The 19,789-nt window shown below is 35.0% G+C and overlaps 2 protein-coding genes and 2 non-coding genes across 5 annotated transcripts; 2 read left to right on the top strand and 2 right to left on the bottom strand.

The window, feature by feature from the left end:
• The first annotated feature begins 199 nt into the window (after positions 1-199).
• On the top strand, positions 200-273 carry TRNAI-AAU (transfer RNA isoleucine (anticodon AAU)). Its single transcript has one exon. It is a non-coding gene; the product is annotated as a tRNA-Ile (tRNA).
• A 1,516-nt stretch (positions 274-1,789) lies between these two features.
• On the bottom strand, positions 1,790-11,972 carry LOC111791775 (pleiotropic drug resistance protein 3). 2 transcript variants are annotated; one of them, XM_087122247.1, is made up of 23 exons: positions 11,600-11,972; positions 11,390-11,513; positions 10,871-10,956; positions 10,449-10,533; positions 9,850-10,009; positions 9,473-9,549; positions 9,346-9,399; positions 9,112-9,202; positions 8,311-8,879; positions 7,910-8,223; positions 7,674-7,834; positions 7,465-7,568; positions 7,152-7,305; positions 6,946-7,077; positions 6,791-6,864; positions 5,572-5,904; positions 5,205-5,495; positions 4,860-4,943; positions 4,651-4,784; positions 4,059-4,286; positions 3,759-3,930; positions 2,715-2,969; positions 1,790-2,119 (listed from the first exon to the last, which is right to left on the bottom strand). In XM_087122247.1, the coding sequence occupies exons 1-23, from the start codon at positions 11,950-11,952 to the stop codon at positions 1,853-1,855; spliced, it is 4,302 nt and encodes a 1,433-aa protein (XP_086978373.1). In that variant the 5' UTR covers positions 11,953-11,972; the 3' UTR covers positions 1,790-1,852. The 2 variants fall into 2 exon arrangements, with proteins under 2 accessions (XP_086978373.1, XP_086978374.1); XM_087122248.1 differs by lacking the exon at positions 11,390-11,513 and having other exon boundaries at positions 11,600-11,710.
• A 1,635-nt stretch (positions 11,973-13,607) lies between these two features.
• On the bottom strand, positions 13,608-13,681 carry TRNAI-UAU (transfer RNA isoleucine (anticodon UAU)). Its single transcript has one exon. It is a non-coding gene; the product is annotated as a tRNA-Ile (tRNA).
• A 1,449-nt stretch (positions 13,682-15,130) lies between these two features.
• On the top strand, positions 15,131-18,752 carry LOC111791339 (uncharacterized). Its single transcript, XM_023672630.2, has 3 exons — positions 15,131-15,372; positions 15,454-15,969; positions 18,193-18,752. The coding sequence occupies exons 1-3, from the start codon at positions 15,198-15,200 to the stop codon at positions 18,543-18,545; spliced, it is 1,044 nt and encodes a 347-aa protein (XP_023528398.2). The 5' UTR covers positions 15,131-15,197; the 3' UTR covers positions 18,546-18,752.
• The last annotated feature ends 1,037 nt before the right edge of the window (positions 18,753-19,789 follow it).

Raw genomic sequence — 19,789 nt, 5'->3', positions numbered from 1 at the left:
TTTTAAAGTCTTTGATTTAACTTAGAAATTGAAAATTTAAGATAAATTTCAAATTTCTGTCTTGATCTTCAAAATTATAAATTGTTTATCGATTATTTAAAAATCATCCGTTTCTATCGTTTAATTGAAAATATCGTCGAAATAATAAATTATGTTATTTAATAAATAATTAATTTAAATATAATTAATCTTTCAACGGGGCCTATTAGCTCAGTTGGTTAGAGCGACGTGCTAATAACGCGAAAGTCGCAGGTTCGAAACCTGCATGGGCCATTATCTTTTTCTTATATTTGTTTTATTTTATTTTTCGATTCTCAGATATTCGGACTCTCTCTTACATTTTTATTCCTTCTTTAGCCTCCTCCTATCAAGATTCGACGCACCATTGATATCACCAGGGCGGTTGATGAGACTGTTTGCAAACCTAATGACGAAGAGGTACTTCTTCCTCCTCATCTTCTTCTTCATCTTAATCTTTATTATACGAAATTTTTGTAGCTTTTGTTTAAGTATATATGTTTTTACTTTATAGTTCTTTTCATCTACAGTTCATACTCGTAATGTTTCCAGTTTTGATTCTCTGCAACTATTTTCTGGAAATGATGCTGATGAATTTATCTCCATCTTAGAGCGCATCACTTCGTCAAAAGTTCTAATTACAACTTCTCGTTTTGATTCTACCGTAGGATTATTAGTACTAGTTTATGGAAACTGACCTAAAGCATTCATACTTGGTTAGACTTGATACCTTATGTAGTTATACTTAGATCTGCTGCCTGTATGTGACTTACTGTTAGCAGATTGGACCTGCTTGTTGCTTTCAGTGATACCTAATGTACATTACTACAACAGAGAAACTAACGATTTGATTCGAAGAAGTTTAGTGTAACGGCCTACTAGCAGATATTGTCCTCTTTCGGCCTTCTCCTCAAGGTTTTTAGAACGCGTCTGCTTGTAGATATTGTCTACTATCGATGTGAGATCTCACAATCCACCCCTTTCAGGCCCTAGTGTACTTGATGACACACCGCTTGACGTCCACCCCCTTTGGGACTCAACGTTCTCGTTGGCACACCGCTTGGTGTCCACTCCCTTCGTGACTCAGCGTCCTCTCAGGCACATTGCTTGGTGTCTGGCTTTGATACCATTTGTAACGGCCCAAACCCACTGCTAGTAGATATTGTCCTCCTTGGGCTTTCCCTTTTGGGTTGCCACTAAGGTTTTTAAAAGTGCCTGCTAGGAAGAGGTTTCCACACCCTTATAAAGAATGTTTCGTTCCCTTCTCCGACCAATGTGGGATCTCACAATCCACCCCCTTCGGGGCCCAATGTTATCGATGACACACTGCCTAGTGTCCACCCCCTTAGGGGCTCAGCATCCTCGTTGGCGCACCACCTGGTGTCCACCCCCTTCGTGGCTCAGTGTCCTCGCTGGCACACCGCTCAGTGTCTGGCTCTGATACCATTTGTAATGGCTCAAGCCTACCGCTAGCAGATATTGTCCTCCTTAGGCTTTCCCTTTCGAGTTTCCCCTCAAGGTTTTTAAAACGCGTATGCTAGGGAGAAGTTTCCACACCCTTATAAAGAATGTTTCATTCCTCACTTGGAGACAAAAATCTTGTTGCTGTTGTTTAGTAGCAGGATGTTACTCTAATTTATAGAGACTAAAATCTTTATGGGTTGGGATAATAACCGAATAATACTCGAATTACTCACTTTGATTATGTTCGTTCCTTTCATCTCGAAGTAGGTTCAGATTGTCCCGTGCATTATAGGGACTAAATTTGTAATTTAACCCCAAAACTCCAAAACTTATTATCTACAAAGGAAAGCAAGGAAGAAATTGGTTTTGCTTACCTTCTCTGGAAGTTCAAATTTCCAATACAAAATCCAAAAAGAAAAGCAAAAAGAAGAGGGAAGAGAATGAGAATGAATCCCACAAGGGGAAGTTGACTGTGGTGAAAGCCAAAGTAATCTCTTAAGAAAGCTGATACTGTTGTCTTTTCTTGAAACCCCATCAGTGTCTTGTCTATATCTCCATATTGTGATGTTAGTAAGCTATTCAAAGTCCATGATGTTGGGCTCATGTAATACAACCATGTCCACCACTTAGGGATTTGCTGCATAAAAACAGAGAAACTTTTATTTACTGAAAAACCGAGCTCAAAAAACCGAGCTTTCATGGAGATGATAGAAAAGGAAGCTAGATCCTAACTAATGCTCGTTATATAACAGCTCAAGCCCACCACTAGCAAATATTGTCCTCTTTGGGCTTTCCCTTTCAGGCTTCCATTCAAAGTTTTTAAAACGCGTCTCCTAGGGAGAGGTTTCCACATCCTTATAAAAAATGTTTTGTTCCTCTCTCCAATCGATGTGGGATCTCACAATTCACCCCCTTCGGGGCCTAACGTCCTCGCTGGTACTCCTCCTCTCCAATCGATGTGAGATCTCACATGTTATCTCTATGAATAACCTTACTAACCATTTCATTTCGGTCGTTACTTCTTCAACCTTTTCCTTTTTATTCATCATGTCCAACCCGCTAAGATGCTTGTTGGACCATATCGAATACTTATTAGCGTAGTGGATATATTTTACACTAGTTGTGAGACACGTATCAAACACTTGTTAAGTATGCTAAACAGACACATGATAATATAGTCTTTGTTGTGTCCGAGGCAAAATAAAGAGCATCAAGGAGGAGCCATGGCTTACCGGATGGGGAATAAGAAAGCCAGAAAAGAGATTGAACATAGTGTAGAAGGCAGACGACAAGATGTTAGCAATTTGAAAGTTTGGTGTGATGGAGACAAGCAGCATCCCAAGATAGTTGAAGTAGAGAAGTGCACATAATATTGAGTAGAAACACCAAAACACTTTGGATGCTGAGCCATAGAATCCAATCATGGGGTAAGTGACAATAACATAGGTAGCTGCTTGTACTAACAAGTAAGGAACCTCCACAAGCACCTGCAAAGTTAGACAAAGTTTTGAAATTTGATAACTTTTTATAGAACTTCACAATATATAGAGCTTAAAATCTCAGTGAACTGGCTTATGTGTTCACATATTAGCTACAAACATAGACAAAACGTTAAGAAAAATAGAATTTTAGTGGTTTTGAGTTGTGGGGGAAGCCACTTTCTTTGCTACTTCGTGGAATATTTATGTGAGATCCCACATCGGTTGGGGTGGAGAATGAATCATTCTTTATAAGGGTGTGGAACCCTCGCAGACGCGTTTTAAAAACTTTGAGGGGAAATTCGAAAGAGAAAGCCCAAAGAGGACAATATCTGCTAGTGGTGGCTTGAGCTGTTACAAATGGTATAAGAGCTACACATCGGGCGATGTGCCAACGAGGAGGCTGAGACCCAAAGGGGGTGGACATGAGGCGGTGTGCCAGCAAGGACGCTGGGCCTCGAAGGAGGGTGGATTGGGGGGTCCCACATCGATTGGAGAAGGTAACGAGTGCCAGCGAGGACGGTGGCTCCGAAGGGGGTGGATTGTGAGATTCCACATCGGTTGGAAAGGAGAGGGAAACATTCTTTATAAGAGTGTGGAGACCTCTCCCTAGCAGACACGTTTTAAAAACCTTGAGGGGAAGCTCAAAAGGGAAAGCCCAAAGAAGACAATGTTTATTAACAACTTCGATAATGGTTTTGGTCTCGTTTGACGATCGAAGGGAATAAACTTATAATTTAAGCTAAAAGCAAGATCATTAGGATCAAAAGGGTTGAACAAGTTAAGATGAAAATGTACCTGCGCAAGTGAATAAGCCCATGAAGAATACATCCCAGCAAACCTTTCTCTGTACATCACAGTTCTCTCCATTGATACATAAGGAAGGACTGATGAGCAATTGTCAATGCCAAGGAAGATTACAGCAGTGTACATCGAACCGAAAATATTGAACAAGTTCTGCTGGTTTTCTCTTCAAACAAAGACATAAACACAACACAAAGTTGGCTCATTCTTATCAGTCTCCTAACACTTTGACAACTGAAATGGATTGGAAAATGGCACCAAAAGCTTTCACATTCAATGCATAAAAATACTCACAGCTCTTTTCCTTGCTTCCAGAATAGTGCCCCAAACATCAAAGACGATGCAAGTGTATGCATCAAACGGATCAAGTTATAAGAAGGACTCCTCCAGTATGACAAGTTTTGTTTCCAAAGACAAGCCTTCAACTGTCCGACGAAGCCTTGCGAAAAGACCTTCGAAAAACGCAAATCGCTCGAACCAGGAGGCGGACTGCTCAACTGATCCACAAGCTCTTTGTTAGTCCTGCAAAACATATCATGGAAAAGTATGTTTGTGAGATCCCACATTGGTTGGGGAGAAGAACGAAACATCCTTTATAAGGATGTGAAAACCTTTCCCCGGCAGACACTTTTTAAAGAGGACAATATTTGCTAGTGGTGGGCTTGGGCCGCTATAATGTTTTATGTCTTTCACTATTCTTTTCAGTAGATAATAAAATAGTTACGTCATCGATATCGTGACGTGCGAACAATAGATTCCAATTAAACTTCAAAAGTTTTGACAAAGTTTTCCCTGAAACTTGCACTCCCAAAACATTTACTTCAAACTCGCTCACTATTTGGAGTCGAAATTGAAACAAAAAACAAAGTTATAGAGCGTTACTCACTCATAGAGAGTCGAGTTCTTGTATACTTGAGCAAAATCTAGGCCAAGTTCAGATTCTGCTGAGGGAGAGGTAACCTCTAGCATCCATGTTGCAGGATTGTAGTTTTCTCTGATCTTTGAAACCCCAGGAACATGCTGTGCGTGTAATAGAAACAATGAGAAGGGAACATATGGTCACAAGCAGCATTGCTAGTAGCACAGCAAGCTTACCTCAAAGTATTCTATAAGCCTTCTTGAACGTTGTCCGAGTGGTCCGCAGTAGATCATGCGACCACCAGTTTTCAAAAGAATCATCTGCACAGAAAGGTGTGAAGCTGTTAAGAATTGTTGGGAGAGAGTCCCACATTGGCTAATTTAGGGAATGATTATGAGTTTGTAAGTAAAGGATACATCTCCATTGGTATGAGGCCTTTCAGAGAAGCCCAAAGCAAAGCTATGAGAGCTTATGCTCAAAGTTGACAATATCAGACCATTGTGGAGAGTTGTGATTCCTAGCAGAAGCTGCCTTAGAAAATGAATAGTTCTATAAAGAAAAAGCATTTGAAAGATTTTTACCTCATCAAACGATTCAAAGATGTCGATACTCGGCTGGTGGATGGTACAAACTATTGTTCTTCCTGTATCAACCACATTCTTAACCGCTCGCATGACAATGGCAGCTGCTCTTGCATCCAAACCAGTGGTAGGCTCATCCATGAAGATGATAGAGGGATTGGAAACAAGCTCCACAGCTATGGTTAACCGTTTACGCTGCTCGGTCGATAAACCACTAACACCAGGTCTGCCGACCAACATGTCTTTTATGCCATCAAGTTCAATGGTCTCAAGGACTTCATTCACAAATTGCTGTGAAACAAGAAACTAATATCAACATTAGATATCACATGTAAGTTTTAGCTAACGAGGGGGAACTATACGATACCGCTTTTGTTTCCGAGTCGATATCAGATGCTAAACGGAGCGAAGCAGAGAAGATCAGTGATTCTTCCACTGTTATTTGAGGAGAATGTATATCAGTTTGTTCACAGTAACCAGATATCCGAGCAAATGTCTTTTGAACTTTAGGAAAGCCACCAATTTTGATATCTCCTTCGATGTATCCGTATGTTTTTCTTCCTGCAAGAACATCAAGCAGAGTTGTCTTCCCAGCTCCACTTACACCCATCAATGCCGTGAGGACACCAGGCCTTAAAGCCCCTGTTAGATCTGAAAGGAGTTGGAGTTTCTTCTGGGTAAAACCCCGTTCTCTCATTTCCTTGAATCAAAATAAAACAAAAAGTTAGTACTTCAACCATGAAAACGGAGTGAGTGGAGAAGGGGAGAGAGGAGGGAGAGATTTCTATTCTTTAGCTAACGGGGCCGGGGACGGGGACGGGGACGGGGACGAGGATTATGTAACAATCAAAGCCTACCACTAGCAGATATTGTCCTCTTTAGGTTTTCCGTTTTGGACTTCCTCTTAAGGTTTTTAAAACGTGTCTGCTAGAGAGAAGTTTCCACACCCTTATAAAGAATGTCTCGTTCTCCTCCTCAACCAATGTGGGATCTCACAATCCACCCCCTTTGGGGCTCAGCGTTCTCATTGACACTCGTTCTCTTTTCCAATCGATGTGAGACTCCCCAATCCACCCCCTTTGAGGTCCAGCTCCTTGTTGGCACACCGCCTCGTATACACCCCCTTTGGGGCTCAACCTCCTCGCTGACACATCGCCCGGTGTCTGACTTTGATACCATTTGTAACGGCCCAAGCCCACTAGCAGATATCGTCCTCTTTAGGATTTCCCTTTCAGGCTTCCACTCAAGGTTTTTAAAACACGTCTGCTAGGGAGAGGTTTCCACACCCTTATAAAGAATGTTTTGTTATTCTCCCCAACCGATGTGGGATCTCACAATATTATATCTCCATTCTCGTCCCCGACCTCTGCCCAAGTTCCAATCCCGCCTCACGAAACTAAGTTAAAATTTTCTCAAGGATAGAGATTGAAACAGGAGGTGGGGATGGGGACGGGGACGGGGACGGGGACGAGAAAAGCTTCCCCATCCCCATCCCTACCCCTTGAACATCTCTATCTAAAACCAACGATAGGCCGAAAACAATCTCACAAACAAGCTAATTTGGTTAAGAGTTTGAAGAGTATTACCAATGGCATGTCCACGTGATACTGCAAATCTCGAAACACTACTGTCAAAGGTGTGAAAGGCAAAGCTATTCTTCCTGTTTTTTGAAGCAACCGGATCATGAAAAACATATCAAAACAGAAGAACATCAATAAACCCAATCACAATGATAAGTGACCTTTTCTGGATTCTATGTTGGTCTTAGGAGAAGATGCTTTTTCCACGGAACTAGCACTGCCATTGCCTTCTTCACTGCTCTTTGTTTGCAAGAGCTTTTCGTGTGAGATAATCGCACGAGACGACCCAGGAGCTAAATGTAGAATAGACTTGTTAATCAAAGACTTATTCACGAAAATTTAGAGACCAAACTTGTAATAGACTTACGCTCGAGGAAAGTTAGAGCCAAGACAAATCCAGTATTGAAAACGAGTGTAAACCCGAACAAGGCTGCAAGTGAAATCCAATACAAGTATTGATGATAATCGAGTCCTCGACTTCGAAGCACTTCATAACCTATTGTAGTGTTTGTAGCTTGTACCTACAAAGGATGAGCACAAAACAACCATACTTAGGGACTCGTATCTCTAACCTCATGGTAAAAAATACACATCTCGATCAGTCAAGCTAGACTCTAAGTTGTCGATCGATTCATATCTTACGTAATCATAGAAATGAGTGTCGAACACAAGTTTTATACCTTTTGCCACCTCGGAGCAAGAAACTCATTGACAGAAAGGCCAATTTCTCCATAACTAATAGGCGAAACCCAAAAAGCCCATCCCAACCAAGCAGGCATGGAAGCTGCAAAACTCGAACACCGAACACCGAACACCGTCATTTTCTTCTCAATTAATATTGATAATTCACTCGCTCAGTCTTTTAAATAAGAGTGATTGAAAAACTTACAATGCGAGATGATGAAGCCACCAAACAACAAGACTAACAATATTGCAAAACTCCCTACTGTCATGGAAGCTACTTGGGTTTGGAAGATTGAGGCTATCAGCCGATACATAGATAATGATGTTAAGTGCACCGCAAACAGAAGAACAGCTTGTTTAAGGAACCTATCAAACAAAACATTCACAGCTTATAAACACTAAAACAAAGCTAAAACTTCAAGTTTTTGGATCAAAACTTACCTACTGAGCTGAGGAGTGAAGCCAATAACATAATAAGTAAGACATGTCCATACTAATGATTCCACAAGTGAAAGAGGGATCTTCAAAATGGCTGTGGGAATTGCATAGGCCCATGCTTGATAGAAGTAGAATTGTTTTTGTTTATAGAAAACTTCCAATCTTTGAATTGTCATAGCCAACTCTGGAACCCCATCAACAAGTAGTAAAATAAGTGCATAAAACAAGGCTCCCATGTAGTAGTTAGCATGCTCGAGATCGACTTTCATTCGTGTTCGAAGAAACACCGTCATTGTGACCAAACCAATGATAAAAAGCTGCTCGAGTCAAATAGATAGACACAAACTTCAAAGCTTAGTGATTACGTTTATCGTTCAACCAATATTAAGTTAGAACATGCTAACCTGAGCCGTTTTGAAGACGTAAATAAATGAATTTCGTCTCATGAGGAGGAGTTCCCTTGATGCACAAGCTTTAAACACTTGCCATTTAGAAACACTGTCAGTATCCAACATGGAGACATCATCATCATCCAAATGGCTTTTCGAGACATCCTCCTCATCAAGCTTCCTCGATGACTCGAACTTTGTACGAAATGCATCGACCGAGATATATGTGTAAGGAATGTCGTTACAGTGCCAAAACTGTGGCTGATCCTTTATGGAACTGACCTCTTGAAGAAAATCTGCTACCCCTTTTCTCTCAGGGCACTTGAAACCACAATCCTCAAAGAATTCAAGAACTCGATCACGAGGACCGTGATATATGATCTTCTTTTGAGCCATCAAGATTATGTCGTCGAAGAGATCGAAGGTTTCGGGAGCTGGCTGAAGAAGGGAGACAAGTATTGTAGCATCTGTAAAACGAGCTAGATTTTGCAGACAAGAAACGATTTGAAATGCTGTGGAACTGTCCAATCCATTTGTTATTTCATCCATGAACAAAGCTCTGTGTGGACCAACCATCATTTCTCCTGCATGTTTTTTTTTTTTTTTTATTTGAATCCAATCAACTTCTAAAATGTGTTCTAAAACGTGTTCTGTTTTCATTTCAGGTCACCACCATCTATCTCGGTCATAATTTTTGTTCATGTCACAATTCCGTTCAACGTTCTATCAAATTGCTACGCTCCGAAAGTAGTTTTGAAATATTATTGCAGGTTTTGAAAGAACTCGAGTATTTCGAAAGCTAATTATCAACATTACCGGTCGTTAATCTCTTCTTTTGGCCACCTGAAATGCCTCTTCTCATAGCATCCCCTATCAGTGTTTCAGCACAAATATCAAGCCCAAGAATCTGCAACATCGATGGGTAAATTTGGGTAACATTGGGTAAAATTAACATTTTTTTTTTTACCATTTACTCAAATTTAATATTTAAAACCAATAAATAAATAAAAAAAACATTAAAAAATGGAAATTGGATAAAAGAGAACAGACCTTGAGTATGTAATCAGTTTGAAGACTTTGTCTTAGTCCTTCAACAGAAGTGGCCTATTTAATTTTAATACATAAAATTAAAAAAAAAAAATTAAAAAATTAAAAATTAAATAAAATAAAAATTTACCTTCATGTAAATATCAACATCAGGATCTGGAATAATTCCTTGTTCCTTCTCCCTTTTACAAACCTCCTTCATCATATCTTCACAGTAAAAAACCAAACAATCCCACACAAAATGGGTTTTTACTGATACATTTTAAATTTTATAACCAACCATATAACATATTTAATTTAATTGATTTTTTTTTTTTATTGAACACTAAATAAAGATGAATTATTCACGGGAAATCCGAACCCCACGAAATAATTTAATGGGAAATTTCATGAGTGTTGAGGATGAAACGTGGAGCAAAGATGGAGACTAAGAAGTCATTCAGTACAAGACTAAATTTATAACTTAACAAAGTTTCAATTACACATTAAAAAAGATTGTAAACCCACCTGCTCGACTTCCGACACCTTGACACCGAGCTGAAAAATCAAGGGTTTCCCTCACCGTCATCTCGGGAATGTGTAGGTCATATTGGCTTATATATGCACTTATTTTTTGGGGGACAAGTTCCTCAAGTTTGTGTCCGTTGTAACAAATTTCTCCGGTCACCTTTTTCGGTGAAAATAAGATTAGTAAAGAAATATATATCGTTGCAATCACGATGCCATACTCTCAAACTTTCCTTAATTCTTTTAATTCTTTTCAAATTATATGATTAAACTCTTAAATACAAAAAAAAAAAAAAAAAAAAAAAAAAAAAAAAAAAAAAAAAAAACCATGTTAAGTACCTATGAACTATACAATTATTACAATTTTGATCGGTTCGGGTTGGTTGAGCACATGCATGACAAAACCGACCCCAGTTTGTCAGTTGGGGTGCCGAAGAAGGCTAAGTCTTCTACCTCGATGTTTCCTTATTTCCTTATCGACGTTTGATTCATAGGTGATTTATACATTTTGCAATATTTAAGATTTTAATTGTAACAATCTCATGAAATTAAAAGTTGAATTAAAGTTTTGCATTAAAAAAATTAAAATAAAAAAATACCTTGAGAGATTTGTGAAGATTTCCAGACAGGGCTTTTAGTAGTGTGGTCTTACCGCACCCTGGGGGCCCAAGCAGCAGAGTTAACCTGAATCAAACTCATTCCTTTAACCATGGTTTAAAAATCCCATTAACTCCTCTTAATTGATACCCGGTTCAAATAAATAAAAATTTTATATATTAGATGACGTGGAACCGAATAAATCCAAATTTATTATTAATTTTAAAATACACATTTTTACTTACGATATAATTAAATATACATTTATTTAATTTCATAATCATTTTTTTATTATTTATTCTTTAACAACTCTCTTAAATAATTTTTTTTTTTTTTACTTATTTTTATGATTTATCCATTAGTCCTTAAATTAAAATAAATAAATAAATAAATAAGAAAAAGAAAAAAAAGAAAAAAGAAATACCTTCCAGGCTTTATGACACCACTAACATCCTCAATTATATTAATTTTAGCTCCACGGGATTTTCCACCACAAAAATTAATAATACCCTAACAAAATAAAACACAAAATTAAAATATAAAAAAATCAAGAAATTCTAGAAAAATATTTTAAATTATCCAATAATCATTTCACATTTTGTTAGACGAATTAAAAAAATATTTAAATTCTCATTTATACTTAATTAATTCCCAGATATTAATTTTTTTTCTATTTATCCAAAAAAAAAAACATCCATTTATTACGTCATAATATTCATTTAAAGACAAATTTTAAAAGAATAAGATTCTTAAAAAAAAAAAAAAAAAGTTAAGAATCACATTCTAATTCTTATTAATTAGGTAAACTAAAAATTTAATTACAAGAAAATAATAAAATTATAATTAAAATTAAAATATAGCATTTATTTATCTTTTTTTAATTCAAAATTCTCTATATTTTTTTCCATTAAATAATAAAAAAAAAAAAAAAAAAAATGCTTACAAAAATATTGGTTTGTAGAGAATTCCAAAGCGTGGGAAGAGCTTTGCCTCGAACAATCTCACACTTAGCTTCAATATTCACATTTTTATATTCCACTTCTACCCTTGGGAATTTCTCACCAACCCTTCAATTAAAATTTAATTTAATTTAATTTAATTTTGTAAATTATATTTAATATAATTAAAATGAAAATTACGAAAAAGGGCTTACTTGTGGATTCTCTCCTTCACTTTCCTCAAAAGCTTGAGATTATCATTCTCAATGTGGTTGATGAGGTTTTGAATGAAGAGATGGCGCTCTTCGTCTCCAAGCTTAGTAACATCGACCACGACTCTTCTCTCCGCTTCTCCCCGAGCGTCGTCGAACAATGACGATCTCAGTCGTTCGAACGTTGGTAACCTCTCGATCGACGTCCAAAGAGAAACATCTTTAATATCACCGTCATCGTCGTCCTCCATGGCCACCGAGCGCCTCCCGAAACTGGAACTAAAGCTTCTTCTTCTTCTTCCTATTTCCCCCACCTCAATCATTCTCCCTCCCTCCTCCTTTGTTTTTGGGTTCATTCTAGAGAGAGAAAAAAAAGAGAGAGAGAGAAACTCAAATAATGCAATATTTTCCACTTTATATATATATATATATATATATATATAACTCAACATGTAATATTATAGTAAAAAGGGCATGTTAGAACATGTCGCTTTTAGCTTAATTTAAAGCTCAATATATATTTTAATCCATACCCGTTAGAATCTCGGTTGACGTATCAACAAATTCGAGGGTTCAACTTTCGATGTTAAGGATTAATCGATACTTATTAACATGTACACGAGTTGGGTTAGAAAAATCATTTAGATCAAACCCATAATTTCGAGTTAATTGAATTGGTGACCCGAGTAACTCGAATAGAGCTCACAACCCAATTCAACCCAATCTTTTATTTTCGATTTAAGTTGGGTCATCGGATTATTGAAACAGTGGAATTATGTTGAAATACTGATGTTTTAATCCTAAAGTTACTGGATATTTCTTAATTAGCATTAGTTGACGTATGGGAGCATGATTTTTGAAGTACATAGATACGAAAAATAATTTATATTATTAATTACATCTTAACAATTAAAATTGTAATTTAATTAATTAATTTATTATTTTATTTACAACAAAGGTCTCATTTGGATTCCTCAATAAAATAATATATAAATCCAGGTTTAAGAAATAAAAAAATAAAATAAAATAATGAAGGGTCAAGATATGAAGCAAAAATTGGATTAAACAAATATTTTATTGAATCAAATCAAATCATTATATATAACATTTTGTCAGATCCATTATTATTATATACTTAAAAATCAAATAAACATAATTATTTTATTTATTATTTTAATTATTTTAAAAGTTATATATTCAAAATTTAGATAAAAAATATTTTATTATTTTGTCATTAACTATTTAATAGATAATGTGATTAAAAATATGAATAAAATGGGAATATTATTTAAAATTTAGAGATTAAAATGGTTATTTTTAAAATCTTAAATATTAAAATAGACATTTAAAATTGGAAATAATTAGAGGAAAAGTCATTATTTTTTTTAACAACAAAAATAAGAATAAAAGTCAACTTTGAATGTTTTTTTTTTTAATAATTAAAAGAGTTTTATTTGAATGTGTCAATAAGATGACGCATATAAGACATGTCCAATATTTTAGAAACAAATTTAACTTCGAGCAATTTTCTTCCAATTTTATCCCTGAAATTGATGTAACTTACAATGAAATAATTTTGCAATTAATTTCATGTCAATATTTTACCATTTATTTTCATTTTTTTTTAAGAAATATTATTACAAAAAATTAAGTGAGCAAAATAAATGGCATGATTGTGGACGTTGATGGCTGTAGCATGAACCATGATGCTTATTTTAGAGGTCAATAACGTATTTAATCATTACTCAATTACTTTCATTAGCGTATTATATTAATATAAAAATAAAAAATTACTCGAGAAAAAAAGTTTAAAAAGATGTAAGACGATGAATAATTTTTTTTAAAATTTTAATAAATGTAAGAATTCAATATGTTAATTTAAATGAGTTAAATATTATTGATTGACGGATTTAATTTATTTATAAGAGGTTAATGTGATTTATTAGTTCAATTTATGAAAAAAAAAAAATGATTGCGGGCCTGTCATGGAAAGCAAATGGAAGTAAAATAATGGTCCCGGCGGGGCTCGAACCCGCGACCTTCGGCTCATAAGACCAACGCTCTAACCAACTGAGCTACGGGACCGTTTGTTGGTATGTGATTGAGGAAAATGAATTTCTACGTGTTTTTGATCATTAATATGTACTTTTTTAATGAATTGTTTTTATTATACTAAGATTTTATTTTTAAATAAATGTACGAAGAAAATAATTGTGAACATAAATAGCATCCCAGTGCATTAGATTTTCAAATCCGTATAAAAAAAATGTTTCGTTTCCTCTTCAATCGATGTAGGATCTCATAATTCACCTATTTTGCGGTCGAGCGTTTCAGCTAGTACACCGTTCGGTGTCTGGCTCTTACACTATTTATAACAGCTCTAGCCTACCATTAGTAGATATTATCCCTTTTAACATGTTACGTATCGCCGTCAGCCTCACAATTTTAAAATGCGTTTGTTAGGGAGATGTTTCCACACCCTTATAGGAAAACATTTGTTCCCCTCTCCAACCGATGTGGGATCTCACAATCCACCACCTTAGGAACCCAACGTCCTTGCTGACACACTACCCAGTGTTTAGTTCTGATACCATTTGTAACAACCTAAGCCCACCGCTAGTAGATATTGTCTGTTTCGACTCATTAAGTATCGCCTCAACCTCCCGGTTCTAAAACGCGTATAGAGAGAGGTTTCCATACCTTTATAAGAAATCCTTTGTTCCTCTCTCCAACCGATAGGATCTCACAATCCACCTCCTTAGGAACCCAACATCCTTGCTAGTACACCGTCCAATGTTTAGTTCTGATACCATTTGTAATAGCCTAAGCCCATCATAGTAGATATTGTCCGTTTCGGCCCATTACGTATCGTCATCAACCTCACGATTCTAAAACGAGTATAGAGAGAGATTTACACACTTTTATAAGAAACGGTTCGTTCCCTCTACAACCAGACCAAGACATTTTGGAACGTTTTTGAGGCGTGGGTTTTGTATGTACCATTAAATGGTGTGGTTGAAAGGGAGGGGGTGTGTTTAAGGTCATTGAGTTCCCGTGCCAATCATCATTAATTTCCACCATACCCAAAGCCGCTTTATTTTATGTTGGTGGTCAAACTTTATGTCACATTCCAATATAAGGAAACATTAATTTACTCTTAATTTAATATTTTCATAACATTTCCATAATGTTACTTGTCGGAATTAATTCATTCATTTAAATACTACACCCCTCAATTTAATTTTTATTTAAAAAATAAAAACAATAATATGCAAATAATAACTTATTTTTTAATCCAAATAATTCATTAAAAATATTTCTAAATAACTCATTACTTATAATAATAATAATTATTATTTTAAAATTTTTAATTATACTCTCTAAAAATTATTTTTAATTTTTTCATTGAATTTTATAGTATTTTTTCACAAATTAGGGTTTAAATAATGATAATTAAAAAACATAAACACAAAAATTTGGAATTAAAAGAAATACCAAAAAAAGAAGATGAATTTCCATATATGATGGCGCCGAAGGTCTAAATTTCAAAGACAGCAAATCAGAGTTTCAGTTTCAAAGCGCTTCAGTCTCTCAGAGATCCATGAAGAGGCAGAACAGCTTCTTATCATCGTCCTCGCAAGTTGAGATTTCTTCCGATGACCTTCTCCGCCGTAGCCTCAGCCGCCGCCGTTCCAAATCCTTCGGCTGTGTCTCCAACCTCCTCCATTTCCTCTCCAACAACAACCACAGCCGCCGCAATAAGTCCATCACATTCGGTAAAGCCTCTTCTTCTCCGTCGTAATCTTCATTAATTTCTTTTATTTGACCTAATTTCATCGTAATCCTCTCTGTTTCAGTACACAACAGTAATCAGGAATTTCTCGACAATGCAAGTTCCGAATCGAAAATTTCTCGATCTCCAAAACCAGAATCTGCCGCTAATCTCCTAATTTCCTCATCCGTTTCGCCGAAGATCGAAGAACGATCCGAATCCGCAATCTCTACAACGACTGTGGAGAGATTTTTAGGAGCGAGAGGTCCGATCGTGCGATTGATGGGACTGGAAAGCTCCAAAGTAGAGGAAAGCGTTCCAGAAGCGGCGGAGAAGCAGAGGAAGATTATGGAAGCTTTGGAGAAATGCGAACAGGATCTGAAGGCGCTGAAGGAGTTCATCGACGCGCTTGATTCGACAGAGAGCTTCCGAATGTCGTCTCCGGTCAGTGAAGGAAAAAGGATTGAGTTCATGGCTTGGGAACAGCAGCAGGATCCTAGTCCAGTATCGGTGCTCGAAGAGTTGAGTAGGCCGCGGCATTTCGTTAACCGCCATGCGTGCAACAACAGCAGGATCTTCCACCAGCCGTCTGCAAATCCCGGTACGTTCTCGCACTAACAAAACAGTTAAATTTTACTATTATTATATTATAATTTTAATATTTTTGGCTAAATTATAAGTTCATTAATTTATTTTACTCTCAGCACTTGAAAATTAAAATTTATATTTAGTTTAGATATTTATAACAAATTTTCAAAAAGTTCAAAAATACTATAAATTAATTTATTGTCTGTTAATTTTTTTTAAAAATTAAAAGTTTAATTAGAGACTAACTTTATATAATTAAAGTTAAAAGGTTTATTAGATAGAAAAAAAAAAAAAAAACTGGACTTATTTTAAAAATTAAAAGTTTAATTAGAGACTAAATTTATATAATTAAAGTTAAAATTTATTAGATAGAAAACAAAAAAAAAAAAAAAAAGGACTTATTTTAAATTTGGAGTGTATAATTTCAAATTTTAGGAATTAAATTTGTAATGTAGTGTTTTTTTTTTTCAGTAATTTAGGATTTAATGTAAGGTTAGATTAGCAAATCATACTAATGATGAAACTATAAGACATGTAGGGACTAATTGAGATTAAGTTATAGCAGAAAGAGAACAAAATTATTTAATCTACAACTTTTAAATTATTGGGATAAAATTACATCACTTTTTTTTTTTTTTTTTTTTTTTTTTTTTAATTATTTCATTTTGAAAAAGAAATATCCTTTATTGAAAAAAGTTTTTACTTTTTACTTTTTTTTTTTTTTTTTTTTTTTTTTGCTTTACAAAAAATATTTTTAGTTTCTAGAGGTTTTCAAATAATTAAGTGAATGAAACTTCAATTAAATTTTAGAAAAGAAAATACAGATAAAAAAAAAAAGAAAAAAAAAGAAAAAAATCTTATAAAATCCTGAGAAATAAAATACCAAAACAACAATTATATAATTTAAATAGAAGAGAGAAAAATTGAGTAGAAAAGTGAAAGAGGGTAAAAAAAAATGATGATTTTGTTAAGGGTAAATGGGTAGGAAAGTGAAAAAGGGCGAAAGATAGGGTGCGAGTAATGATAGCATATCAATTGCAGTAAGCAATAATAATAATTTTGGGTACAAACTGAAGCAATTGCCTTTTATTGTTTTATGCAATTATTCTTATCCCCAATAACTTCTCCCCAAAATTCATTCATACCTCTTTTTTTTCTTTTCTTTTCATTTTTTTACTTTTAAAAATATCCTATAAATTTTAATTTCATTGAGTGTTTAATGGATTGCTCCACGTTTTTTTTTTTAATGAATTTTAAAAATTTATAAACAAAATTTGCAGTATTTATTTAATAATTTGAAATCAGTCGAAAGAAAATTTAAATCAGGGTTTGAATTTGTGTTCTTACTATATATATATATATATATATATATATATATATATATATATATATATATATATATATATATATTGATTTTTTACTTTAAACTTTAGTCTAAGATGTATGCTTAATTATTATTTGTTGTGATTCAACTAGGGGATAACAATGTGCTTAGTTTAGGTCTCATTGAGTTTATGTCATTGAGTTTATGACATGAACACTTAGAAAAAAAAAATTAAATATTTGAGGAATAAAATTAGTTTGGGTCGTTTATGACATGAACACTTAGGAAAAAATATTAAATCTTTGAGGAATAAAATTAAAACCGGAAAAAATATTAAATCTTTGAGGAGTAAAATTGAAACTTTCAAAACTTGGTTAAAAACCAATGCTTAGTGTCATGACCATGCTTGTCTAAAATGTGTTGCCCATAGCTGATTTGCTCGTTAGGCTAGAGCAAGCGCTGCAAAATCATTAGTCCCATTGCTAAGAAAAGTGTGATTGTGATACCTAACACTTTTTTTTCACCCAAAATTAAGCTTTAGATAATGCTGAAATAACTCTAATGACATGGGTTATTACGACTAAGATTTGGTGTATTATGGAGCTAGCACGTAGGAATAACATAAATGCTTAGTTCTCATTTTGATCTCTCTCGACTTTAAAGTTGTCATAGGTAGGTCTCTAAATCATTATGAAAATTTTCTAAATAGTCTCCAAACTCTTTAGACTCAACTATTTTGATTCGAAAGGAAGATTGAAAAGTTAGATTATATCTATGACCAAGAGATTAGAGGTTCGAATCTCCACTCTCACTCATTGAACTAAAACAAATACCGCCCGATCTCAAGTTTGACTCAAATAACATAAATCTTTCCTACGGAACATGATTTAATCTCTAATAACAATATTGTAGGAAGAGTACAATCACAGCAAAGACAACAAATGCAAAGGAAGAAGAAACAAGAAGGGGATCATATCTTCAATATAAGCAAATTTGAGAGAACCAAAATCCCTGAAGAAGTAGTTGGTAACTGGAAAAATGAAAAAGCAGCTGAATCTCCACCGTGCGGTAGGGAGGCAATGAAAGATAGTTTAGAAGGAGTGTGCAAAGACATTTCTTGGGGTCTAAAGATGGAAGTGGGAAGAATAGGAATGGCTTTACAACATCAGATTTTTGGGGACTTACTTGAAGAGTTAGTTAAAGACCATACATTTACTTGTACTTCGCTGCCATTTGAAGCTTGCAGGAGAAGACTTTGTTTCTAGTGTTCTCGACTTTATTCGGTATTTTAGTTTATAGACGTTGTTTATCATTCTCTCCATCATTATTATTATTTCTTTATGTTCAACGGTAAAAAAATTCAAAATTCCGTTCCTTGGATCCAAACATATATCTTAGTAAGTTACGCAATTTTCAAGTCAGCTTATGAACGTTTATTAGTAGTTACAATATATATTTTTTTACATTTGAGTCCGATGCTTATTGTATATTCTTATGCATAACAATTCTTTGCTAAAATATAAAAGATTTGATGTGCATTTTAGAAGGCATGCGAACTCAATGGCCTTGATATCCTTTCTAGAAATTATTTGTGGGTACGAGGGACATTAATGAATTTTTTTTTAGTACTATCGTATTCACTTTGTTTACGAATCTAGAATTTTTAAACTAATAGTAAACCGTACATAAAATTGAACTATTAATTTAATACATTGCAATAGTTTTTAACAGCAAATTTATTTACATCTGTAAAAGGCATATATTAGTATAAAATAATATGAACAACAATAACATATAGAACTCTAATGCAGACGAACAAGCCTGAGACCATCAACATTTGACATAAGAGCACTACAAGTCACAGTTAAGCAGGGAGCTTGAAGCACCAACAGAGTGGGTGGTGGTGGTGGTGGTAGCACTGGCCGACGCACCAACAGAGCACTGAAAAAAAGGGCCGCTTTTGAAGCAAGGAAAACAAACACCGAAAGGTTTTCAAAGGGAAATTTAGAAGGGGGTGTACCTTAGAAAAAAAATGTCAAAGATCAAGAAGGAAGATAATTTGTGTAACTGCCAAGTCCACCGTTACCCGATATTGTCCTTTTTGGGTTTTCTCTTTCGGACTTCCCCTCAAGATTTTTAAAATGCGTTTGTTAGGGAGAGGTTTCCACACCCTTATAAAACTTCGTTCTCCTCCCCAACCGATGTAGGATCTCACTTGGGGAGGAGAACGAAACAAGATGTGGAAACCTCTCCCTAACAAACGCGTTTTAAAAACCTTGAGCGGAAGCCCGAAAAAAAAGGCCCAAAAAAGACAATATCTGCTAGTGATGAGATTAGGCCGTTACAATTTGAATAACCCTTAAGACAATGACAACAAACAAGTCGACCGACTTAAAAAGATTTCACTTGAATTCATTCATCAATCCCGCTACTATGAGAAAAGAAAATAATCTAAGCAAAGCAATAACCCCACACACTTGACTTGAATAAAAGAAGCAAACATGAACAT

Source organism: Cucurbita pepo, chromosome 3 (assembly GCF_057944985.1).
Source record: "Cucurbita pepo subsp. pepo isolate OVF chromosome 3, ASM5794498v1, whole genome shotgun sequence".
In the NCBI taxonomy this organism is placed as follows: Eukaryota; Viridiplantae; Streptophyta; class Magnoliopsida; order Cucurbitales; family Cucurbitaceae; genus Cucurbita; species Cucurbita pepo.
This window is presented reverse-complemented; position numbering and strand designations above follow the sequence as displayed.

Bases quoted from the DNA above. Each gene is read 5' to 3' on its own strand.
- LOC111791339 (XM_023672630.2), top strand. From the start codon at position 15,198: ATGAAGAGGCAGAACAGCTTCTTATCATCGTCCTCGCAAGTTGAGATT. The intron at 15,373-15,453 runs GTAAAGCCTCTT...TCTCTGTTTCAG, and splicing joins CAATAAGTCCATCACATTCG to TACACAACAGTAATCAGGAA. The intron at 15,970-18,192 runs GTACGTTCTCGC...ACAATATTGTAG, and splicing joins CCAGCCGTCTGCAAATCCCG to GAAGAGTACAATCACAGCAA.
- LOC111791775 (XM_087122247.1), bottom strand. From the start codon at position 11,952: ATGAACCCAAAAACAAAGGAGGAGGGAGGGAGAATGATTGAGGTGGGG. The intron at 10,010-10,448 runs GTATTTTTTTAT...TCACCGAAAAAG, and splicing joins ATCTTCACAAATCTCTCAAG to GTGACCGGAGAAATTTGTTA. The intron at 9,400-9,472 runs GTAAATTTTTAT...AAAATTAAATAG, and splicing joins ATGTTGATATTTACATGAAG to GCCACTTCTGTTGAAGGACT.